This window comes from Dendropsophus ebraccatus, unplaced genomic scaffold (assembly GCF_027789765.1).
Source record: "Dendropsophus ebraccatus isolate aDenEbr1 unplaced genomic scaffold, aDenEbr1.pat pat_scaffold_465_ctg1, whole genome shotgun sequence".
Lineage (NCBI taxonomy): Eukaryota > Metazoa > Chordata > Amphibia > Anura > Hylidae > Dendropsophus > Dendropsophus ebraccatus.
Window position 1 is genome coordinate 94,181 of NW_027210071.1, and position 27,034 is coordinate 121,214.

Sequence of the window (27,034 nt, forward strand, 5' to 3'; positions counted from 1 at the left end):
TTTGTGGAAAAGTTGTATTTTGCTTCTATAAAAAGATCCTGAGAAAGAAGACACAAAACATGGAGTGCACAGTACAACCTCCTGACGGGGCAGGCACAGTACAACCTCCTGACGGGGCAGGCACAGTACAACCTCCTGACAGGGCAGGCACAGTACAACCTCCTGACGGGGCAGGCACAGTACAACCTCCTGACGGGGCAGGCACAGTACAACCTCCTGACGGGGCAGGCACAGTACAACCTCCTGACGGGGCAGGCACAGTACAACCTCATCACAGGGCGCAGCTGTTTTCGCAGTCTCTGCCGCTCTGGAACAGGTGATAGACGCTGACCATGGGAAACATCACCAGCGCCCCCACCAAAGAACCGGCCTGGATGACAGCACCACACCACAGGAGGGCGCTATGCCCAGCTTCATGGAGCAGGCTGCCAATCACAACCTTCAGGTACGACAGGAGACCCAGGAAGAGCGACCAAGACATGACCTGCAAAGACACACCCCATGTTACACCAGAAAAACACCATATGGGTGGGTGGTTGGATGGATGGGGGGGATAGGCTGTATACAGGGTGGGTGGATAGGCTGTATACATGGTTGGTGGATATACTGTGTACAGGGTGGGCGGGTGGGGGGTAGGCTGGCTGTGTACAGGGTGGGCGGGTGGGGGGTAGGCTGGCTGTGTACAGGGTGGGCGGGTGGGGGGTAGGCTGGCTTTGTACAGGGTGGGCGGGTGGGGGGTAGGCTGGCTGTGTACAGGGTGGGGGGTAGGCTGGCTGTGTACAGGGTGGGCGGGTGGGGGGTAGGCTGGCTGTGTACAGGGTGGGCGGGTGGGGGGTAGGCTGGCTGTGTACAGGGTGGGCGGTAGGGTGGCTGTGTACAGGGTGGGTGGGCGGTAGGCTGGCTGTGTACAGGGTGGGCGGGTGGGCGGTAGGCTGGCTGTGTACAGGGTGGGCGGTAGGCTGGCTGTGTACAGGGTGGGCGGGTGGGCGGTAGGCTGGCTGTGTACAGGATGGGCGGGTGGGCGGTAGGCTGGCTGTGTACAGGGTGGGCGGGTGGCGGTAGGCTGGCTGTGTACAGGGTGGGCGGTAGGGTGGCTGTGTACAGGGTGGGTGGGCGGTAGGCTGGCTGTGTACAGGGTGGGCGGGTGGGCGGTAGGCTGGCTGTGTACAGGGTGGGCGGTAGGCTGGCTGTGTACAGGGTGGGCGGGTGGCGGGTAGGCTGGCTGTGTACAGGGTGGGCGGGTGGCGGGTAGGCTGGCTGTGTACAGGGTGGGCGGGTGGCGGTAGGCTGGCTGTGTACAGGGTGGGCGGGTGGCGGTAGGCTGGCTGTGTACAGGGTGGGCGGGTGGCGGGTAGGCTGGCTGTGTACAGGGTGGGCGGGTGGCGGGTAGGCTGGCTGTGTACAGGGTGGGCGGGGTGGCGGGTAGGCTGGCTGTGTACAGGGTGGGCGGGTGGGGGAGTAGGCTGTGTACGGGGGGGTAGGCTGTGTACAGGGTGGGGGGGTAGGCTGTGTACAGGGTGGGGGGGGGGGAAGGTTGTGTACGGGGGGGGGGGGGGGGGAAGGCTGTGTACGGTGGGGAAGGCTGTGTACAGGGGGGGGGGGGGGTGGATAGGCTGTGTACAGGGTGGGTGGATAGGCTGTGTACAGGGTGGGTGGATAGGCTGTCTATCCCCCACCCCTGTCTACAACCTATCCCCCACCCACCCGGTCTACAACCTATCCCCCACCCACCCTGTCTACAGCCTATCCCCCACCCTGTCTACAGCCTATCGTCCACCCACCCACGCTGTCTACAGCCTATCCCCCAACCCTGTATCCCCCACCCACCCTGTCTACAGCCTATCACCCACCCACCCACCCTGTCTACAGCCTATCCCCCCCCACCCACCCTGTATACAGCCTACCCACCCTGTATAAAGCCTACCCACCCTTTACACAGCCTAAACACCCACCCACCCTTTACACAGCCTAAACACCCACCCTGTACACAAACTTCCCACCCACCCTTTACACAGCCTATCCACCCACCCACCCTTTACACAGCCTACCTAAACAACCACCCACCCTCCCACCCTTTACACAGCGTGCATAGGCTGTGTAAATTGTGGGTGGGTGGGTAGGCTTTATACAGGGTGGATAGGCTTTATACAGGGTGGGTGGGGGGGGGAGATAGGCTGTAGACAGGATTGGGGTGGGTGGGGGATAGGCTTTATACAGGGTGGGTGGGGGGGGGGAGATAGGCTGTAGACAGGGTGGGTGGGTGGGGGATAGGCTGTAGACAGGATTGGGGTGGGTGGGGGATAGGCTGTAGACAGGATTGGGGTGGGTGGGGGATAGGCTGTAGACAGGATTGGGGTGGGTGGGGGATAGGCTGTAGACAGGATTGGGGTGGGTGGGGGATAGGCTGTAGACAGGATTGGGGTGGGTGGGGGATAGGCTGTAGACAGGATTGGGGTGGGTGGGGGATAGGCTGTAGACAGGATTGGGGTGGGTGGGGGATAGGCTGTAGACAGGATTGGGGTGGGTGGGGGATAGGCTGTAGACAGGATTGGGGTGGGTGGGGGATAGGCTGTAGACAGGATTGGGGTGGGTGGGGGATAGGCTGTAGACAGGATTGGGGTGGGTGGGGGATAGGCTGTAGACAGGATTGGGGTGGGTGGGGGATAGGCTGTAGACAGGATTGGGGTGGGTGGGGGATAGGCTGTAGACAGGGTGGGTGGGGGATAGGCTGTAGACAGGGTGGGTGGGTGGGGGATAGGCTGTAGACAGGATTGGGGTGGGTGGGGGATAGGCTGTAGACAGGATTGGGGTGGGTGGGGGATAGGCTGTAGACAGGATTGGGGTGGGTGGGGGATAGGCTGTAGACAGGGTGGGTGGGTGGGGGATAGGCTGTAGACAGGGTGGGTGGGTGGGGGATAGGCTGTAGACAGGGTGGGTGGGTGGGGGATAGGCTGTAGACAGGGTGGGTGGGTGGGGGATAGGCTGTAGACAGGGTGGGTGGGTGGGGGATAGGCTGTAGACAGGGTGGGTGGGTGGGGGATAGGCTGTAGACAGGGTGGGTGGGTGGGGGATAGGCTGTAGACAGGATTGGGGTGGGTGGGGGATAGGCTGTAGACAGGATTGGGGTGGGTGGGGGATAGGCTGTAGACAGGATTGGGGTGGGTGGGGGATAGGCTGTAGACAGGATTGGGGTGGGTGGGGGATAGGCTGTAGACAGGGTGGGTGGGTGGGGGATAGGCTGTAGACAGGGTGGGTGGGTGGGGGATAGGCTGTAGACAGGATTGGGGTGGGTGGGGGATAGGCTGTAGACAGGATTGGGGTGGGTGGGGGATAGGCTTGTAGACAGGATTGGGGTGGGTGGGGGATAGGCTGTAGACAGGATTGGGGTGGGTGGGGGATAGGCTGTAGACAGGATTGGGGTGGGTGGGGGATAGGCTGTAGACAGGATTGGGGTGGGTGGGGGATAGGCTGTAGAAAGGATTGGGGTGGGTGGGGGATAGGCTGTAGACAGGATTGGGGTGGGTGGGGGATAGGCTGTAGACAGGATTGGGGTGGGTGGGGGATAGGCTGTAGAAAGGATTGGGGTGGGTGGGGGATAGGCTGTAGACAGGATTGGGGTGGGTGTTTGTGTTCTCCATACAGACGGCAATGAGGGGGGTGGCAGCCATACTTACCACCAGCACTACACCCGCTGTGTTCTCCAACAAGGGCGGACAGGGGCTGAGAACGGCAAGGGCCATCAGGTACCCCCCAAACACAACGCCCACCGCCATGATCACCCCCAGGCCCAAACACGACCTGAAAGGGAAGAAGAGACATTACAGTGAGACATCCGAGACCACAAGGAGGGCACGAGACCACCCAACCTCAATGATATTACCAGCCGCCACTACCTCTCATCTATGGGGGGCCACCACCTCTCATCTATGGGGGGGGGGGGCACCACCTCTCATCTATGGGGGGCCACCACCTCTCATCTATGGGGGGCCACCACCTCTCATCTATGGGGGGGCCACCACCTCTCATCTATGGGAAGGGGGGCACCACCTCTCATCTATGGGAAGGGGGGGGCACCACCTCTCATCTAAGGGGGGCCACCACCTCTCATCTGTGGGGGGGCACCACCTCTCATCTATGGGGGGCCACCACCTCTCATCTATGGGAAGGGGGGCACCACCTCTCATCTATGGGGGGCCACCACCTCTCATCTATGGGGGGCCACCACCTCATCTAAGGGAAGGGGGGCACCACCTCTCATCTATGGGGGGCCACCACCTCATCTAAGGGAAGGGGGGCACCACCTCTCATCTATGGGGGGCCACCACCTCTCATCTGTGGGGGGGCACCACCTCTCATCTATGGGGGGCCACCACCTCTCATCTATGGGGGGTCACCACCTCTCATCTATGGGGGGCCACCACCTCTCATCTATGGGGGGCCACCACCTCTCATCTATGGGGGGCCACCACCTCATCTATGGGGGGCCACCACCTCTCATCTAAGGGAAGGGGGGCACCACCTCATCTATGGGGGGCCACCACCTCTCATCTATGGGAAGGGGGGCACCACCTCTCATCTATGGGGGGCCATCACCTCTCATCTATGGGGGGCCACCACCTCTCATCTATGGGAAGGGGGGCACCAGTGTGCACTGTGTACTGCGGAGTGACCATGACATGAGGTGGGGGTTGGGGCGAGACCACCGTGACCATCACAAGATTTTCCCTAAGCAAAGTATGTGCGGAATGTACAACAACAGAGTCACACGGGGAGCGGCGGATGGTCAGGAGCCCGGGGGGGGTGGGGGGTGGGGGGGGGGGAATTATACCAGAGGGGAGGGGGGCCGCAGATACCCCGCTCCTCTCCTGACATCCTCTGTGCTGCTGGGACCCCGCTCCTCTCCTGACATCCTCTGTGCTGCTGGGACCCCGCTCCTCTCCTGACATCCTCTGTGCTGCTGGGACCCCGCTCCTCTCCTGACATCCTCTGTGCTGCTGGGGCCCGGCTCCTCTCCTGACATCCTCTGTGCTGCTGGGACCCCGCTCCTCTCCTGACACCCTCTGTGCTGCTGGGACCCCGCTCCTCTCCTGACACCCTCTGTGCTGCTGGGGACCCTGATCCTCTCCTGACACCCTCTGTGCTGCTGGGGACCCTGCTGCTCTCCTGACATCCCCTGTGCTGCTGGGGACCCTGCTCCTCTCCTGACATCCCCTGTGCTGCTGGGGACCCTGCTCCTCTCCTGACATCCTCTGTGCTGCTGGGGACCCTGCTCCTCTCCTGACATCCTCTGTGCTGCTGGGACCCCGCTCCTCTCCTGACACCCTCTGTGCTGCTGGGACCCCGCTCCTCTCCTGACATCCTCTGTGCTGCTGGGACCCCGCTCCTCTCCTGACATCCTCTGTGCTGCTGGGACCCCGCTCCTCTCCTGACATCCTCTGTGCTGCTGGGGCCCGGCTCCTCTCCTGACATCCTCTGTGCTGCTGGGACCCCGCTCCTCTCCTGACATCCTCTGTGCTGCTGGGACCCCGCTCCTCTCCTGACATCATCTGTGCTGCTCCTCTCCTGACATCCTCTGTGCTGCTGGGACCCCGCTCCTCTCCTGACATCCTCTGTGCTGCTGGGACCCCGCTCCTCTCCTGACATCCTCTGTGCTGCTGGGGCCCGGCTCCTCTCCTGACATCCTCTGTGCTGCTGGGACCCTGCTCCTCTCTTGACATCCTCTGTGCTGCTGGGACCCCGCTCCTCTCCTGACATCCTCTTTGCTGCTGGGACCCCGCTCCTCTCCTGACACTCTCTGTGCTGCTGGGACCCCGCTCCTCTCCTGACATCCTCTGTGCTGCTCCTCTCCTGACATCCTCTGTGCTGCTGGGACCCCGATCCTCTCCTGACATCCTCTGTGCTGCTTTTCTCCTGACATCCTCTGTGCTGCTTTTCTCCTGACATCCTCTGTGCTGCTCCTCTCCTGACATCCTCTGTGCTGCTGGGACCCCGCTCCTCTCCTGACATCCTCTGTGCTGCTGGGACCCCGCTCCTCTCCTGACACCCTCTGTGCTGCTGGGGCCCGGCTCCTCTCCTGACATCCTCTGTGCTGCTGGGACCCTGCTCCTCTTCTGACATCCTCTGTGCTGCTGGGACCCCGCTCCTCTCCTGACATCCTCTGTGCTGCTGGGACCCCGCTCCTCTCCTGACATCCTCTGTGCTGCTGGGACCCCGCTCCTCTCCTGACACCCTCTGTGCTGCTGGGACCCCGCTCCTCTCCTGACACCCTCTGTGCTGCTGGGGCCCGGCTCCTCTCCTGACATCCTCTGTGCTGCTGGGGCCCGGCTCCTCTCCTGACATCCTCTGTGCTGCTGGGGCCCCGCTCCTCTCCTGACATCATCTGTGCTGCTCCTCTCCTGACACTGTCTGTGCTGCTGGGACCCCGCTCCTCTCCTGTCATCCTCTGTGCTGCTCCTCTCCTGACATCCTCTGTGCTGCTCCTCTCCTGACACTCTCTGTGCTGCTGGGACCCCGCTCCTCTCCTGACATCCTCTGTGCTGCTGGGGCCCCGCTCCTCTCCTGACATCATCTGTGCTGCTCCTCTCCTGACACTCTCTGTGCTGCTGGGACCCCGCTCCTCTCCTGACATCCTCTGTGCTGCTGGGGCCCCGCTCCTCTCCTGACATCATCTGTGCTGCTCCTCTCCTGACACTCTCTGTGCTGCTGGGACCCCGCTCCTCTCCTGTCATCCTCTGTGCTGCTGGGACCCCGCTCCTCTCCTGACATCCTCTGTGCTGCTGGGACCCCGCTCCTCTCCTGACACTCTCTGTGCTGCTGGGACCCCGCTCCTCTCCTGTCATCCTCTGTGCTGCTGGGACCCCGCTCCTCTCCTGACATCCTCTGTGCTGCTGGGACCCCGCTCCTCTCCTGACACTCTCTGTGCTGCTGGGACCCCGCTCCTCTCCTGACATCCTCTGTGCTGCTGGGGCCCCGCTCCTCTCCTGACATCATCTGTGCTGCTCCTCTCCTGACACTCTCTGTGCTGCTGGGACCCCGCTCCTCTCCTGTCATCCTCTGTGCTGCTGGGACCCCGCTCCTCTCCTGACATCCTCTGTGCTGCTGGGACCCCGCTCCTCTCCTGACACTCTCTGTGCTGCTGGGACCCCGCTCCTCTCCTGACATCCTCTGTGCTGCTGGGACCCCGCTCCTCTCCTGACATCCTCTGTGCTGCTGGGGCCCGGCTCCTCTCCTGACATCCTCTGTGCTGCTGGGGCCCCGCTCCTCTCCTGACATCCTCTGTGCTGCTGGGGCCCCGCTCCTCTCCTGACATCATCTGTGCTGCTCCTCTCCTGACACTCTCTGTGCTGCTGGGACCCCGCTCCTCTCCTGTCATCCTCTGTGCTGCTCCTCTCCTGACATCCTCTGTGCTGCTGGGACCCCGATCCTCTCCTGACATCCTCTGTGCTGCTCCTCTCCTGACACTCTCTGTGCTGCTGGGACCCCGCTCCTCTCCTGACATCCTCTGTGCTGCTGGGGCCCCGCTCCTCTCCTGACATCATCTGTGCTGCTCCTCTCCTGACACTCTCTGTGCTGCTGGGACCCCGCTCCTCTCCTGACATCCTCTGTGCTGCTGGGGCCCGACTCCTCTCCTGACATCCTCTGTGCTGCTGGGACCCTCCATACAGGGTCTCCCAGTGTCCTCCCAGGGGCTTGTACTCTCTTCTATGAAGGACCTTGTAGGAGTCGGCACTTTGCTGGTAAAATAATTTCCGTTTATTGATAATTTTGATAAAAATTCATCACAAAAGTCCATAAAGTGGATGGAAATGTGTAGAGGAGACGGGGGGGGGGGGGGGGGGGGGAGGGGGGGGCGGGGGGCTGCTTGGCCTCATACACACTATCTAGGATTAACCCCTTAAGGACAGAGACAAATGTTATGAATATGACCAGTGTCACTTTAGTCATTAATACCTTCGGGATGCTTTTACCTATCCGGCTGATTCTGAGATTGTTTTCTCATGACATATTGTACTTTACATTTCTGGTAAATTGGAGTCGATACTTATAACGAATCTTTATGAAAAACACCAAAATAACGTGAAAAATTGTGAAAAAATGCATTTTTCCAACTTTGAAACCTTTTCTGCTTATACAGAAAGTGGTTATACCACATAAATTATATATTAACTAGCATTAGCAACATGTCTACTTCATGTTGGCGGCATTTATTAAACTATATTTCATTTTTTTTAGACAATAGAAAGCGTAAAACATTAGCAGCAATTTTCCAAATTTTCTGTAAAATTTCAAAATCAGATATTTTTAGGGACCTGTTCAGGTTTAGTGTATTTGAGGGGCCTGTATGTTAGAAAGCCCCACAAAGCACCCCATTTCAGAAACTTCACCCCCTAAACTCTGCAAAAGCACATCCAGAAAGTGTTTTAACCCTTTAGGGGAGTCACAGAAATAAAAGCTAAGTGTGTAAGAAATTTGAAAATTTTTATTTTCTGTGCAGAGATTTTATTGTAATCCAATATTTTTCATAATTATAAACCTATTACCAGAGAAATGCACCCCAATAATTATTGCCCCGTTTCTGCAGTTTATAGAAATACCCCATATGTGGCCCTATTGCGCTATTTGACGCAACCACAAGCTTTAGATATAAGGGAGCGCCTAGTGAATTTCAACGCCTCCGTTATATTTGGTCATTTCTGACTGTACCACTTCAGGTTGGCAGAGGCTCTGGGGTGCCAAAACCTAAAAAACACCACTAAAGGGACACCATTTAGAAAACTACACCCCTCAAGGAATGTAACAAGGGGTGCGGTGAGCATCTGGACCCCACAGGTGCTTCACAGATTTTCTGAACAATATGGCGTGAAAAAGGAAAATTCTATTTTTTTACACTAAAATGTTGTTCTAGCCTTCAATTTTTCATTTTCACAAAGGGATAAAAGAAAAAAAAAAACACAAAACATGTAGAGCAATTTCCCCTGAGTACGGAAATACCCCACATGTGGACATAAAGTGCCAAGCGGGCGCAGGACGAGCCTCCAAAGGGAAGGAGCGCCAATTGGCTTTTGGAAGCTGGATTTCACTGGAATGGATTTCAAGGGCCATGTCGCATTTACAGAGCCCTCGTGCTGCCAAGACACTGGAAACCCCCCACAAGTGACCCCATTCTGGAAACTACACCCCTCAAGGAATCTAACAAGGGGTGCAGTGAGCATATGGACCCCACTGGTGACGGGCACAAATGTGGAACAATGTGACGTGAAAGGGAAAATTTTCATTTTTTTCACTTTCACGGCACAAATGTGGCCGTCACCAGTGGGGTCCATATCCTCATTGCCCCCCTTGTTAGATTCCTTGAGGGGTGCAGTTTCCAGAATGGGGTCACTTGTGGGGGGGTTTCCAGTGTTTTGGCAGCAGGAGGGCTCTGTAAATGCGACATGGCGTTCATCATCCATTCTGGCCAAATCCAACCTCCAAAATCCAAATGGTGCTCCTTCCCTTCGGAGGCTTGCCCTGCGCCCACATGGCGCTTTATGTCCACATGTGGGGTATTTACGGACTTGGGGGAAATTGCTCTACACATTTTGTGTTTTTTTTTTCTCTTTTAACCCCTTGTGAAAATGAAAAATTTAAGGCTAAACCAACATTACAGTGTAAAAAATGTAATATTTCATTTTCACGCCACATTGTTCCACATTTGTGCCCGTCACCAGTGGGGTCCATATGCTCACTACACCCCTTGTTACATTCCCTGAGGGGTGTAGTTTCCATAATGGGGTCACTTGTGGGGGGTTCAACTGTCTTGGCAACACAGGGGCCTTTTACGTGAAACATGGCCCCTCGAAGTCCATTCCAGCCAAATCCAGCCTTCAAAAACGAAATGGCGCTCCTTCCCTTCGGAGGCTTACCCTGCACCCGCCTGGCGCTTTATGTCCACATGTGGGGTATTTACGGACTCGGGGGAAATTGCTCTACACATTTAGTGTTTTTTTTTTATCTTTTAACCCCTTGTGAAAATGAAAAAATCAAGACAAGATCAATGATTTAGTGTAAAAATTAAACATTTTTTACACTAAATGTTGGTCTAGCCTTGATTTTTTTTCCATTTCCACAAGGGGTTAAAAAAGAAAATAAACACAAAACGTGTAGGGTAATTTCCCCTGAGTACGAAAATACCCCACATGTGGGCATAATGTGCCATATGGGCACAGGGCAAGCCACCAAAGGGACAGAGCGCCATTTAGAGGCTGGAATGGAGGATGGAGGCCATGTCGCAATTACAAAGCTCCTGTGCTGCCAGAACAGTAGAAACCCCCCACAAGTGACCCCATTCTGGAAACTACACCCCATAAGGAATCTAACGAGGGGTGCAGTGAGCATATGGACCCCACTGGTGACGAGCACATAAGTGGAACATGTGCCATGAAAATAAAAAATAAATTTTTTTCATTTTCATGGCCCAAATGTGGCCGTCACTTGGGGGCCATATCCCCGCTGCCCCCCTTGTTAGATTCCTTATGGGGTGTAGTTTCCAGAATGGGGTCACTTGTGGGGGGTTTCTACTGTCCTGGCCGCACAGAGGCTCTGTAATTGCATCATGGCATCCTCTAATGGGAATGGTGGCCATACCTACTTAGCTGGGGAAAAGGGACAATTCTAATTTATTTGGGGGGTATTAGGCCAATTATTAGTTTATAAGGTTGGAAATGACAGGTGTCCATCAAATTCAACCTGTGTTGATCCAGAGGAAGGCAAAAACCCCTCGTGAGGCAGACGACAGTAGCCTCATCACAGGGAAAAAATTCCTTCCCGACTCCATATTGGCGATCAGAATAATCCCTGGATCAACGTGACCCCTGAAATAGGAATAAGGGACAGAATTTAGATAATGTAGAACCCCAGTGACGTGTGGTGCGCCTTGGAGCGATCCAGTATGCAGAGGCCGGGGTGATCAGGACAGGTGTCACACTGGTAAATGGCGTCCTTCCTGATCCCCCTGTTACCCCACACTCTGCACTTCTTCTGGGGTCTCCCGTTCTCCAGTGTGGGGGACGTCACCTGGAAAATGTTGTCCTGGTGCGATACGGGGTCCCTCATATCCAGAAGCGCTGGGTCCGCTCCATGGCTGCTAAATATTAGGGCGCTATTACGGCTTCTGATATGTTCGGATCGTGCCGCAAGCTACAGGGCAGCGAGGGACCGGAAGAGGGGGTGCTGGTATAAAAGTTATCCCCGTACAGGTGGTGACCTTTATCCAGCAGTGGGAAGATCAGTTCCTGGACGATCTCCCCACTAACTCGAGGATGGGGGGGGGGGGGGGGCATCGGGGGGCTGGATTCGGGTGTCCCTTCCTTCATACACTCTAAGGGTACGTGCACACTGCAGAATGGAGAAGGATAACCCTTTGTGCATTCCGCAGCTGGCACCCGCCGGTGGACTGATGGAGGTGCGCGTCTCCGATCGTGCCACACTCCATTCTATACACGGGCGGATTCCGCTCTCCGTCCAACGTGTTCATTCTTTGGACGGACGACGGAATACGCCCGTGCATAACATGGAGTCTATGACACGGGTGGAGACGCACGCCTGCATCAGTCCGCCGGCGGGTGCCAGCTGCGGAATGCACAAAGGGTTATCCTTCGCCATTCCGCAGTGTGCACCTACCCTAAATCTGTAAGTGTACCCTGAGGTACTCACAGAGTTTGTAGAATTTCACGCCATACCGTGATCTCTTATTGGGACCGTACTGGCGGAAAAGACGTGTCTGGGGGGCAGCGTGCACTACGCGTAAGCCACCAGAGATGTGACAGCAGTGAAGAGAGTACAAGCCTCCGGGATGACACTGGGGCCATCTTTATACGGGGATTAGTATATGGGGTATGTAAATGTGTAGTGTAAAACTTTATTCCATGTAATGTGGTGTAGTGTAGTGTTTTTTACGTGTTTTTTTGACAGTAAGAAAGAAGCTGCTGATAAATGCCGCACTTATGTGCGACACTTACCAGCAGACAGTGGCGGTAGGATATAGGGGGGAAAAAACACCCCTACGCCAAAAAGGAGGAGTTGCTGATCAGTGGCGCACTTACATGCGATGCTGATCAGCACTCAGCGGCGTTAGGGCGCAAAAAAAGAAGAAAAACAAATTGGAAAAAAAAATAAAATAAAAAATCTTTTTAACCCAAAGCAACTGATCAGTGAATGATATTCACTGATCAGCCGCTAGGGGGCAGTAGAGCGACGCTGCCGGAGATTGCCGAGACCCGCCGAAGCCGAGGACCCGAGCGTTTCCGAAGATTTCAGACGCTGGACGACCGAATCCGGAAGTGAAGCGAAGAAGACGCGAGTACGGCGCGGACCGCAGATCTTCGCTCCGGACGCCCAGATCAGTTGAGTATGGTACACCTGCACCACACACACCTGTTCTGCACCCCTCAGCTACCTAGCTGAGGGGTGCAGAATCCGACATAACTGTTTTTTTACAGTTTGATTGCCATGATGGGCCGGCCGGTACTGGCCGGCCTATCACGGCGATCGTGGGGGTGGCATCGGCGCCATCTTTCCCCAGTACACTAATGGCGATTGGTGCTATCTCGGACAGCACCAATCGCCATTGCTTTCCGGGTCACCGATGACCCGGAAAGCTGCTTTTAGCTGCTATATGCTGATCTGTATTGATCAGCATATAGCAGCGATCGTCGGCACGGGAGGGGTTAATCACCCCCCGAGCCGACGAGCACAGATGGCCTGCTATACATTATAGCAGGCCATCTTCCCCGACCGCTGTGTGTGAACACACAGCGATCGGGGAAACATCGGGCGTAAGTATACGCCCGTTTGCATCAAAGCCCACCCTGCGGGGGCGTATACTTACGCCCGATGTCGTTAAGGGGTTAAGGGCCAGAAGGCCAGAAACCCGTCGGCCTGTGTCCTCTATACATTTCCATCCACTTTATGGACTTTTGTGATTAATTTTTATCAAGATTATCAATAAACGGAAATTATTTTACCAGCAAAGTGCCGACTCCTACAAGGTCCTTCATTATCGTTTATTCTGGATACAAAAGGTCCATTGGTCGTGCACTACCCAGGTGAGCCGATAACCTCTATCTGATTCTCTCTTCACTGCTGTCACATCTCTGGTGGCTTCCATACAGGGTCTTCCAGTGTCATCCCGGAGGCTTGTACTCTCTTCACTGCTGTCACATCTCTGGTGGCTTCCATACAGGGTCTTCCAGTGTCATCCCCGAGGCTTGTACTCTCTTCACTACTGTCACATCTCTGGTGGCTTCCATACAGGGTCTTCCAGTGTCATCCCGGAGGCTTGTACTCTCTTCACTGCTGTCACATCTCTGGTGGCTTCCATACAGGGTCTTCCAGTGTCATCCCGGAGGCTTCTACTCTCTTCACTGCTGTCACATCTCTGGTGGCTTCCATACAGGGTCTTCCAGTGTCATCCCGGAGGCTTGTACTCTCTTCACTGCTGTCACATCTCTGGTGGCTTCCATACAGGGTCTTCCAGTGTCATCCCGAAGGCTTGTAGTCTCTTCAATGCTGTCACATCTCTGATTGCTTCCATACAGGGTCTTCCAGTGTCATCCCGGAGGCTTCTACTCTCTTCACTGCTGTCACATCTCTGGTGGCTTCCATACATGGTCTTCCAGTGTCATCCCGGAGGCTTGTACTCTCTTCACTGCTGTCACATCTCTGGTGGCTTCCATACAGGGTCTTCCAGTGTCATCCCGAAGGCTTGTAGTCTCTTCAATGCTGTCACATCTGTGATTGCTTCCATACAGGGTCTTCCAGTGTCATCCCGGAGGCTTGTACTCTCTTCACTGCTGTCACATCTCTGGTGGTTTCCATGCAGGGTCTTCCAGTGTCATCCCGGAGGCTTGTACTCTCTTCACTGCTGTCACATCTCTGGTGGCTTCCATACAGGGTCTTCCAGTGTCATCCCGGAGGCTTGTACTCTCTTCACTTCTGTCACATCTCTGGTGGTTTCCATACAGGGTCTTCCAGTGTCATCCCGGAGGCTTGTACTCTCTTCACTGCTGTCACATCTCTGGTGGCTTCCATACAGGGTCTTCCAGTGTCATCCCGGAGGCTTGTACTCTCTTCACTGCTGTCACATCTCTGGTGGCTTCCATACAGGGTCTTCCAGTGTCATCCCGGAGGCTTGTACTCTCTTCACTGCTGTCACATCTCTGGTGGCTTCCATACAGGGTCTTCCAGTGTCATCCTGGAGGCTTGTACTCTCTTCACTGCTGTCACATCTCTGGTGGCTTCCATACAGGGTCTTCCAGTGTCATCCTGGAGGCTTGTACTCTCTTCAATGCTGTCACATCTCTGGTGGCTTCCATACAGGGTCTTCCAGTGTTTATCCCGGAGGCTTGTACTCTCTTCACTGCTGTCACATCTCTGGTGGCTTCCATACAGGGTCTTCCAGTGTCATCCCGGAGGCTTGTACTCTCTTCACTGCTGTCACATCTCTGTTGGCTTCCATACAGGGTCTTCCAGTGTCATCCCGGAGGCTTGTACTCTCTTCACTGCTGTCACATCTCTGGTGGCTTCCATACAGGGTCTTCCAGTGTCATCCCGGAGGCTTGTACTCTCTTCACTGCTGTCACATCTCTGGTGGTTTCCATGCAGGGTCTTCCAGTGTCATCCCGGAGACTTCTACTCTCTTCACTGCTGTCACATCTCTGGTGGTTTCCATACAGGGTCTTCCAGTGTCATCCCGGAGGCTTGTACTCTCTTCACTGCTGTCACATCTCTGGTGGCTTCCATACAGGGTCTGCCAGTGTCATCCCGGAGGCTTGTACTCTCTTCACTGCTGTCACATCTCTGGTGGCTTCCATACAGGGTCTTCCAGTGTCATCCTGGAGGCTTGTACTCTCTTCACTGCTGTCACATCTCTGGTGGCTTCCATACAGGGTCTTCCAGTGTCATCCCCGAGGCTTGTACTCTCTTCACTGCTGTCACATCTCTGGTGGCTTCCATACAGGGTCTTCCAGTGTCATCCTGGAGGCTTGTACTCTCTTCACTGCTGTCACATCTCTGGTGGCTTCCATACAGGGTCTTCCAGTGTCATCCCGGAGGCTTGTACTCTCTTCACTGCTGTCACATCTCTGGTGGCTTCCATACAGGGTCTTCCAGTGTCATCCCCGAGGCTTGTACTCTCTTCACTGCTGTCACATCTCTGGTGGCTTCCATACAGGGTCTGCCAGTGTCATCCCGGAGGCTTGTACTCTCTTCACTGCTGTCACATCTCTGGTGGCTTCCATACAGGGTCTGCCAGTGTCATCCCGGAGGCTTGTACTCTCTTCACTGCTGTCACATCTCTGGTGGCTTCCATACAGGGTCTTCCAGTGTCATCCCGGAGGCTTGTACTCTCTTCACTGCTGTCACATCTCTGGTGGCTTCCATACAGGGTCTTCCAGTGTCATCCCGGAGGCTTGTACTCTCTTCACTGCTGTCACATCTCTGGTGGCTTCCATACAGGGTCTTCCAGTGTCATCCCGGAGGCTTGTACTCTTTTCACTGCTGTCACATCTCTGGTGGCTTCCATACAGGGGCCATCTTTATACGGGGATTAGTATATGGGGTATGTAAATGTGTAGTGTAAAACTTTATTCCATGTAATGTGGTGTAATGTAGTGTTTTTTACGTGTTTTTTACGTACTCTCTTCACTGCTGTCACATTCCATACAGGGTCTTCCAGTGTCATCCTGGAGGCTTGTACTCTCTTCCCCTTACATGCAGGGTCTCTGAGGATGGGAGACATTTCACCCCTCAGTAGTTGTACCAGTCAGTGACCACTACTCTCTATACCCTCCATTGTTCAGATTAGGTCTCCTCCTCCTCGTCACCTCATTCTCCTACATTACCTTCTGATGGGGACGGCACCAGTGCTCACCAGAACAAGCTGTTTATACAGAGATTGTTCTCCTGGAGCCTCGCTGAACGTACAGGAGTCTGATCAGCTCCGAAAGCCACGGAGGCCACTCAGGATCCCAGCGCCTTCTCCCGAGATACCCGTACTGGATCCATCTGTGTTACATGGATTTAACATATAGGACAAGACACACACGTTTGTGTTCAGTCCATGATATACGGACCACAAGCTGGCTCTATATCATGGACTAAACTCTGACGGGATTCCCTGCACCATTGTTCTTTATGATGCTGTTAAAGCTTTCCGCTACTGTACTGACATGGCTGTGTAACACATTACACACCTACTAACTAGGGCTGGGCGATATGGCCTAAAATTTATATCACGATATAATTTGATGCATGCACGATATAACGATATATCACGATATATAATTATAAATATATAGGGGAGGGCTGATGACTGGCAAGGGGGGGTGATAACTGGCACAAGGGTGGGGAGGGCTGATGACTGGCAAGGGGGGCTGATAACTGGCACAAAGGCTTCAGCCCCCTTTGTGCCAGTTATCAGCCCCCCTTGCCAGTCATCAGCCCTCCCCTATGCTGGCCCCTTTGTGCCAGTTATCACCCCCCCTTGCCAGTCATCAGCCTTCCCCTGTGCCATCAGCCCATCCTGTGCCAGTCATCAGCCCTCCCCTGTGCCAGTCATCAGCCCCCCCTCCCTTGTGCCAGTTATCACCCCCCCTTGCCAGTCATCAGCCCTCCCCTATGCCTTCAGCCCCCTTTGTGCCAGTTATCACCCCCCCCTTGCCAGTCATCAGCCCACCCTGTGCCATCAGCCCCCCCTTGTGCCAGTCATCAGCCCCCCTTATGCCAGTCATCAGCCCCCCTTGTGCCAGTCATCAGCCCCCCTTGTGCCAGTCATCAGCCCCCCTTGTGCCAGTCATCAGCCCCCCGTCGCCAGTCATCAGCCCCCCGTCGCCAGTCATCAGCACCCCCAATCCCCGCCCCCCCGGTGCCAGCCATCTCACCCCTCACTGTTTTCCAGGCATTTCATGTGCCAGCCATCATGTCCCCCCAGCCAGGGCCATCATCAGCCCCATGCCAAGCCATCTGCCGCCCGCCCCCGACCCCTCTGCTACTTACCTTTCCTGCAGGGCTGGCTGATGGAGTCCGTGAGGCGAGACGGGCCGCGTCTTCTTCCCAGCATGCACTGGGAGACCTGACGTCACACGCATCAGCGCGCTAGCGCGCTGACAATGCGTGAACGGAAGGCCCTGCAGCGCGGTACCACGGAGCGGTAAGTGAGAAGCTTATTCACTACCGCTCCGTGGTATATCGCGATATGACGATATGCCAAAAATCCATATCGTCAACCGAATTGATGACGATATTTTGGCATATCGTTTATATCGCCCAGCCCTACTACTAACCATACAGTGTTACACATTACACACCTCCTATCCACTAACCATACAGTGTTACACATTACACACCTCCTATCCACTAACCATAGTGTTACACATTACACACCTCCTATCCACTAACCATACAGTGTTACACATTACACACCTCCTATCCACTAACCATACAGTGTTACACATTACACACCTCCTATCCACTAACCATACAGTGTTACACATTACACACCTCCTATCCACTAACCATACAGTGTTACACATTACACACCTACTCTCCACTAACCATACAGTGTTACACATTACACACCTTCTATCTACTAACCATACAGTGTTACACATTACACACCTCCTATCCACTAACCATACAGTGTTACACATTACACACCTCCTATCCACTAACCATACAGTGTTACACATTACACACCTCCTATCCTATCCACTAACCATACAGTGTTACACATTACACACCTCCTATCCACTAACCATAAAGTGTTACACATTACACACCTCCCATCCACTAACCATACAGTGTTACACATTACACACCTCCTATCCACTAACCATACAGTGTTACACATTACACACCTACTCTCCACTAACCATACAGTGTTACACATTACACACCTCCCATCCACTAACCATACAGTGTTACACATTACACACCTCCCATCCACTAACCATACAGTGTTACACATTACACACCTCCTATCCACTAACCATACAGTGTTACACATTACACACCTCCTATTCACTAACCATACAGTGTTACACATTACACACCTCCTATCCACTAACCATATAGTGTTACACATTACACACCTCCTATCCACTAACCATACAGTGTTACACATTACACACCTTCTATCTACTAACCATACAGTGTTACACATTACACACCTACTCTCCACTAACCATACAGTGTTACACATTACACACCTCCTATCCACTAACCATAGTGTTACACATTACACACCTCCTATCCACTAACCATACAGTGTTACATATTACACACCTCCTATCCTATCCACTAACCATACAGTGTTACACATTACACACCTCCTATCCACTAACCATACAGTGTTACACATTACACACCTCCTATCCACTAACCATACAGTGTTACACATTACACACCTCCTATCCACTAACCATACAGTGTTACACATTACACACCTCCTATCCACTAACCATACAGTGTTACACATTACACACCTTCTATCTACTAACCATACAGTGTTACACATTACACACCTCCTATCCACTAACCATACAGTGTTACACATTACACACCTTCTATCTACTAACCATACAGTGTTACACATTACACACCTCCTATCCACTAACCATACAGTGTTACACATTACACACCTCCTATCCACTAACCATAGTGTTACACATTACACACCTCCTATCCACTAACCATACAGTGTTACACATTACACACCTCCTATCCACTAACCATAGTGTTACACATTACACACCTCCTATCCACTAACCATACAGTGTTACACATTACACACCTCCTATCCACTAACCATACAGTGTTACACATTACACACCTCCTATCCACTAACCATACAGTGTTACACATTACACACCTCCTATCCACTAACCATACAGTGTTACACATTACACACCTCCTATCCACTAACCATAGTGTTACACATTACACACCTCCTATCCACTAACCATACAGTGTTACACATTACACACCTCCTATCCACTAACCATACAGTGTTACACATTACACACCTCCTATCCACTAACCATACAGTGTTACACATTACACACCTCCTATCCACTAACCATAGTGTTACACATTACACACCTCCTATCCACTAACCATACAGTGTTACACATTACACACCTCCTATCCACTAACCATACAGTGTTACACATTACACACCTCCTATCCACTAACCATACAGTGTTACACATTACACACCTCCTATCCACTAACCATAGTGTTACACATTACACACCTCCTATCCTATCCACTAACCATACAGTGTTACACATTACACACCTCCTATCCACTAACCATACAGTGTTACACATTACACACCTCCTATCCACTAACCATACAGTGTTACACATTACACACCTCCTATCCACTAACCATAGTGTTACACATTACACACCTCCTATCCACTAACCATACAGTGTTACACATTACACACCTCCTATCCACTAACCATACAGTGTTACACATTACACACCTCCTATCCACTAACCATAGTGTTACACATTACACACCTCCTATCCACTAACCATACAGTGTTACACATTACACACCTCCTATCCACTATAACCATACAGTGTTACACATTACACACCTCCTATCCACTAACCATACAGTGTTACACATTACACACCTCCTATCCACTAACCATAGTGTTACACATTACACACCTCCTATCCACTAACTATAGTGTTACACATTACACACCTCCTATCCACTAACCATACAGTGTTACACATTACGCACCTCCTATCCACTAACCATAGTGTTACACATTACACACCTCCTATCCACTAACCATACAGTGTTACACATTACACACCTCCTATCCACTAACCATACAGTGTTACACATTACACACCTCCTATCCACTAACCATACAGTGTTACACATTACACACCTCCTATCCACTAACCATAGTGTTACACATTACACACCTCCTATCCACTATAACCATACAGTGTTACACATTACACACCTCCTATCCACTAACCATACAGTGTTACACATTACACACCTCCTATCCACTATAACCATACAGTGTTACACATTACACACCTCCTATCCACTATATGTGTGTAATGTGTAAAATTGTATGGTTAGTGGATGGGAGGTGTGTAATGTGTAACACTGTATGGTTATAGTGGATAGGAGGTGTGTAATGTGTAACACTATGGTTAGTGGATAGGAGGTGTGTAATGTGTAACACTGTATGGTTAGTGGATAGGAGGTGTGTAATGTGTAACACTGTATGGTTAGTGGATGGGAGGTGTGTAATGTGTAACACTGTATGGTTATAGTGGATAGGAGGTGTGTAATGTGTAACACTATGGTTAGTGGATAGGAGGTGTGTAATGTGTAACACTGTATGGTTAGTGGATAGGAGGTGTGTAATGTGTAACACTGTATGGTTAGTGGATAGGAGGTGTGTAATGTGTAACACTGTATGGTTAGTGGATGGGAGGTGTGTAATGTGTAACACTGTATGGTTATAGTGGATAGGAGGTGTGTAATGTGTAACACTATGGTTAGTGGATAGGAGGTGTGTAATGTGTAACACTGTATGGTTAGTGGATAGGAGGTGTGTAATGTGTAACACTGTATGGTTAGTGGATAGGAGGTGTGTAATGTGTAACACTATAGTTAGTGGATAGGAGGTGTGTAATGTGTAACACTATGGTTAGTGGATAGGAGGTGTGTAATGTGTAACACTGTATGGTTAGTGGATAGGAGGTGTGTAATGTGTAACACTGTATGGTTAGTGGATAGGAGGTGTGTAATGTGTAACACTGTATGGTTAGTGGATAGGAGGTGTGTAATGTGTAACACTGTATGGTTAGTGGATAGGAGGTGTGTAATGTGTAACACTGTATGGTTAGTGGATAGGAGGTGTGTAATGTGTAACACTATATGGTTAGTGGATAGGAGGTGTGTAATGTGTAACACTGTATGGTTAGTGGATGGGAGGTGTGTAATGTGTAACACTGTATGGTTAGTGGATAGGAGGTGTGTAATGTGTAACACTGTATGGTTAGTGGATAGGAGGTGTGTAATGTGTAACACTGTATGGTTAGTGGATAGGAGGTGTGTAATGTGTAACACTGTATGGTTAGTAGATAGAAGGTGTGTAATGTGTAACACTGTATGGTTAGTGGATAGGAGGTGTGTAATGTGTAACACTGTATGGTTAGTGGATAGGAGGTGTGTAATGTGTAACACTGTATGGTTAGTGGATAGGAGGTGTGTAATGTGTAACACTATGGTTAGTGGATAGGAGGTGTGTAATGTGTAACACTGTATGGTTAGTGGATAGGAGGTGTGTAATGTGTAACACTGTATGGTTAGTGGATAGGGAGGTGTGTAATGTGTAACACTGTATGGTTAGTGGATAGGAGGTGTGTAATGTGTAACACTATGGTTAGTGGATAGGAGGTGTGTAATGTGTAACACTGTATGGTTAGTGGATGGGAGGTGTGTAATGTGTAACACTGTATGGTTAGTGGATAGGAGGTGTGTAATGTGTAACACTGTATGGTTAGTGGATAGGAGGTGTGTAATGTGTAACACTATGGTTAGTGGATAGGAGGTGTGTAATGTGTAACACTGTATGGTTAGTGGAGAGTAGGTGTGTAATGTGTAACACTGTATGGTTAGTGGATAGGAGGTGTGTAATGTGTAACACTGTATGGTTAGTGGATAGGAGGTGTGTAATGTGTAACACTGTATGGTTAGTGGATAGGATAGGAGGTGTGTAATGTGTAACACTGTATGGTTAGTAGGTGTGTAATGTGTAACACTGTATGGTTAGTGGAGAGTAGGTGTGTAATGTGTAACACTGTATGCAGTAGGCTCAGATGTAGATGTAGGGATGGTAGATGTAGATGATGATGTAGATGTTGAGATGGTAGATGTAGATGTAGGGATGGTAGATGTAGGGATGGTAGATGTAGGGATGGTAGAAGTAGGGATGGTAGATGTAGATGATGATGTAGATGTAGGGATGGTAGATGTAGATGATGATGTAGATGTAGGGATGGTAGATGTAGATGATGATGTAGATGTTGAGACGGTAGCTGTAGATGATGTAGATGATGATGTAGATGTAGGGATGGTAGATGATGATGTAGATGTAGGGATGGTAGAAGTAGGGATGGTAGATGTAGGGATGGTAGATGTAGAGGATGTAGATGTAGGGATGGTAGAAGTAGGGATGGTAGATGTAGGGATGGTAGATGTAGATGATGTAGATGTAGGGATGGTAGAAGTAGGGATGGTAGATGTAGATGATGATGTAGATGTAGGGATGGTAGATGTAGATGTAGGGATGGTAGATGTAGGGATGGTAGATGTAGGGATGGTAGATGTAGGGATGGCAGATGTAGGGATGGTAGCTGTAGATGATGTAGATGTAGGGATGGTAGATGTAGGGATGTAGATGTAGGGATGGTAGATGTAGGGATGGTAGATGTAGATGTAGGGATGGTAGATGTAGATGTAGGGATGGTAGCTGTAGATGATGTAGATGATGATGTAGATGTAGGGATGGTAGATGTAGGGATGGTAGATGTAGATGATGTAGATGTAGGGATGGTAGAAGTAGGGATGGTAGATGTAGGGATGGTAGATGTAGATGATGATGTAGATGTAGGGATGGTAGATGTAGATGTAGGGATGGTAGATGTAGGGATGTAGATGTAGGGATGGTAGATGTAGGGATGGTAGATGTAGATGTAGGGATGGTAGATGTAGGGATGGTAGCTGTAGATGATGTAGATGTAGGGATGGTAGATGTAGGGATGGTAGATGTAGATGTAGGGATGGTAGATGTAGATGTAGGGATGTAGATGTAGGGATGGTAGATGTAGGGATGGTAGATGTAGGGATGGTAGATGTAGGGATGTAGATGTAGGGATGGTAGCTGTAGATGATGTAGATGTAGGGATGGTAGATGTAGGGATGTAGATGTAGGGATGGTAGATGTAGGGATGTAGATGTAGGGATGGTAGATGTAGGGATGGTAGATGTAGGGATGGTGGCTGTAGATGATGATGTAAATTTTAGGATGGTAGATGTAGATGATGATTTAGATGTTGGGAGGGTAGATGTAGGGATGGTGGCTGTAGATGATGATGTAGATGTTGGGATGGTAGATGTAGATGTTGGGATGGTAGATGTAGATGATGATGTAGATGTAGGGATGGTAGATGTAGGGATGTAGATGTAGGGATGGTAGATGTAGGGATGGTAGATGTAGGGATGGTAGATGTAGGGATGTAGATGTAGGGATGGTAGATGTAGGGATGGTAGATGTAGGGATGTAGATGTAGGGATGGTAGATGTAGGGATGTAGATGTAGGGATGGTAGCTGTAGATGATGTAGATGTAGGGATGGTAGAAGTAGGGATGGTAGATGTAGATGATGATGTAGATGTAGGGATGGTAGATGTAGGGATGTAGATGTAGGGATGGTAGATGTAGATGTAGGGATGGTAGATGTAGATGTAGGGATGGTAGCTGTAGATGATGTAGATGATGATGTAGATGTAGGGATGGTAGATGTAGATGTAGAGATGGTAGATGTAGATGTAGGGATGGTAGATGTAGATGTAGGGATGGTAGATGTAGATGATGTAGATGATGATGTAGATGTAGGGATGGTAGATGTAGGGATGGTAGATGTAGGGATGGTAGATGTAGATGTAGGGATGGTAGATGTAGATGTAGGGATGGTAGCTGTAGATGATGATGTAGATGTAGGGATGGTAGCTGTAGATGATGTAGATGATGATGTAGATGTAGGGATGGTAGATGTAGATGTAGGGATGGTAGATGTAGATGTAGGGATGGTAGATGTAGGGATGGTAGCTGTAGATGATGATGTAGATGTAGGGATGGTAGCTGTAGATGATGTAGATGATGATGTAGATGTAGGGATGGTAGATGTAGGGATGGTAGATGTAGGGATGGTAGATGTAGATGATGTAGATGTAGGGATGGTAGAAGTAGGGATGGTAGATGTAGGGATGGTAGATGTAGATGAGGTAGATGTAGGGATGGTAGAAGTAGGGATGGTAGATGTAGGGATGGTAGATGTAGATGAGGTAGATGTAGGGATGGTAGAAGTAGGGATGGTAGAAGTAGGGATGGTAGATGTAGGGATGGTAGATGTAGATGATGATGTAGATGTAGGGATGGTAGATGTAGATGTAGGAATGGTAGATGTAGGGATGTAGATGTAGGGATGGTAGATGTAGGGATGGTAGATGTAGATGATGTAGATGTAGGGATGGTAGATGTAGGGATGTAGATGTAGGGATGGTAGATGTAGGGATGGTAGATGTAGGGATGGTAGATGTAGGGATGTAGATGTAGGGATGGTAGCTGTAGATGATGTAGATGATTATGTAGATGTTTGGATGGTAGATGTAGATGATGATGTAGATGTAGGGATAGTAGCTGTAGATGATGTAGATGATTATGTAGAGGTTGGGATGGTAGATGTAGGGATGGTGGCTGTAGATGATGATGTAGATGTAGGGATGGTAGATGTAGATGATGTAGATGTTGGGATGGTAGATGTAGATGTTGGGATGGTAGATATAGATGATGATGTGGATGTTGGGATGGTAGATGTAGGGATGGTGGCTGTAGATGATGATGTAAATTTTAGGATGGTAGATGTAGATGATGATTTAGATGTAGGGATGGTAGATGTAGGGATGGTGGCTGTAGATGATGATGTAAATTTTAGGATGGTAGATGTAGATGATGATGTAGATGTTGGGATGGTAGATATAGATGATGATGTGGATGTTGGGATGGTAGATGTAGGGATGGTGGCTGTAGATGATGATGTAAATTTTAGGATGGTAGATGTAGATGATGATTTAGATGTTGGGATGGTAGATGTAGGGATGGTGGCTGTAGATGATGATGTAGATGTTGGGATGGTAGATGTAGATGTTGGGATGGTAGATGTAGATGATGATGTAGATGTTGGGATGGTAGATGTAGGGATGGTGGCTGTAGATGATGATGTAAATTTTAGGATGGTAGATGTAGATGATGATTTAGATGTTGGGATAGTTGATCCCTCTGTAAGCAGTAAATGTGATAGAGAGAGGGGGGAGGGGATACATCTTGTGTGTGCAGTGTATGGATACATAATGGCGGCAAGTCCTCAGAATAACAAAGTAAAGATGTAGGTAAATTTTATCAATTAGTGCTGACACCCAGCCTGTTTATCATATGTATAGTGAGGTAGTCACAGCCCCACCCCCTGGATGACATCACTGATGTATATCATCACTCTAACCATACAGGAGAGGTAGTCACAGCCCCGCCCCCTTGATGACATCACTGATGTATATCATCACTCTAACCATACAGGAGAGGTAGTCACAGCCCCGCCCCCTTGATGACATCACTGATGTATATCATCACTCTAACCATACAGGAGAGGTAGTCACAGCCCCGCCCCCTTGATGACATCACTGATATATATCATCACTCTGACCATACATGAGGTAGTCACAGCCCCGCCCCCTGGATGACATCATTGATATATAATATCACTCTGACCATACATGAGGTAGTCACAGCCCCGCCTCCTGGATGACATCACTGATATATATATCATCACTCTGACCATACATGAAAGGTAGTCACAGTCCCGCCCCCTGGATGACATCACTGATATATATCATCACTCTGACAATACATGAGGTAGTCAAGGCCCCGCCCCCTGGATGACATCATTGATATATACTATCACTCTGACCATACATGAGGTAGTCACAGCCCCGCCCCCTGGATGACATCACTGATATATATCATCACTCTGACCAAACATGAAAGGTAGTCACAGCCCCGCCCCCTGGATGACATCACTGATATATATCATCCCTCTGACAATACATGAGAGGTAGTCACGGCCCCGCCCCCTGGATGACATCTTTGATATATAATATCATCACTCTGACCATACATGAGAGGTAGTCACAGCCCCACCCCCTGGATGACATCATTGATATATAATATCACTGACCATACATGAGGTAGTCACAGCCCCCCCCCCTGGATGACATCACTGATATAACAGCCCCTCCCCTGCTCTCTTACCTGCACAGCACACACATGGCGATGAAGCAGGCAGCCGGGTTGGCGATGTTGCTGAGGACGACAGACAGGTGATAGGCGTCGGCTCCGTACGGCAGGCAGCTGTAGGTCTGTACAGACGGGAGGACGCCATTGGTCAGGGCATTGGACAGTCCCAGCAGGACCAGCAGGTAGATATTGCGGGGGGTCCAGAAGGTTTGCACCACCACCATGGCTGCGTCTTGTGACTTCTCCTGCTCCGGAGTCCTCAGGGGGTAGGAGTCCTCTGAGACGTTAGCATCCTGGGGGAGGCCTGGAGACGCCAGCTCCTGCTCCGGCTCCTGCTGGACTCTCCTCCGCCACAATATCAGCAAGGCAAAGGAGAGGGCCGAAACCAGGAGGAGGCAGAAGAGGCCCCAGAAGTAAGAGGAGGCCGAGAAGTTCTCCTGCAGGTAGTGGGGCGCAGTGCCGTTCCCGGAGGAGGTGGTATTCCTGCACTCCAGCCGCCCCACCCCCTGCCCCAGCGCCAGCACACAGGGGAAGAGGGCGCTGAGGCCCTGGCCGATGAAGAAGCTGCGCACATACTGCTGCGGGAAGCTGTACATGAAGGGCAGGAAGGTGACATTGGAGGTGCAGCAGCCCAGCGCCAGCAGGAAGGCCAGGAGCAGGTACGGCACAGCGTGATCCTCACCCGCCACCGGAACACGCCGCCCCCAGAAGAGCGCCAGGAAGACCGACGACAGCAGGCTCAGCGCCTGGATGCAGCGGATCAGCCACACCTCCGAGACACCGCCCGGCCGACAGAAGCGGTGCGCAAGGGTCACCGCCAACGGCCCAACGTTACCAAAGGCAATCAGCACCGTCAGGTATGCCGGAAGGTTCCATC

The 27,034-nt window shown here is 51.3% G+C and overlaps 1 protein-coding gene across 1 annotated transcript; it reads right to left on the reverse strand.

Annotated features, from left to right (window-relative positions):
* Positions 1 to 27,034, reverse strand: LOC138776686 (solute carrier family 52, riboflavin transporter, member 2-like; the record flags this gene model as incomplete). Its single annotated transcript, XM_069956179.1, has 3 exons — positions 1 to 484; positions 3,675 to 3,798; positions 26,173 to 27,034. Coding segments are annotated over 3 exons (1,199 nt in total), but the record flags the coding sequence as incomplete, so codon positions are not given.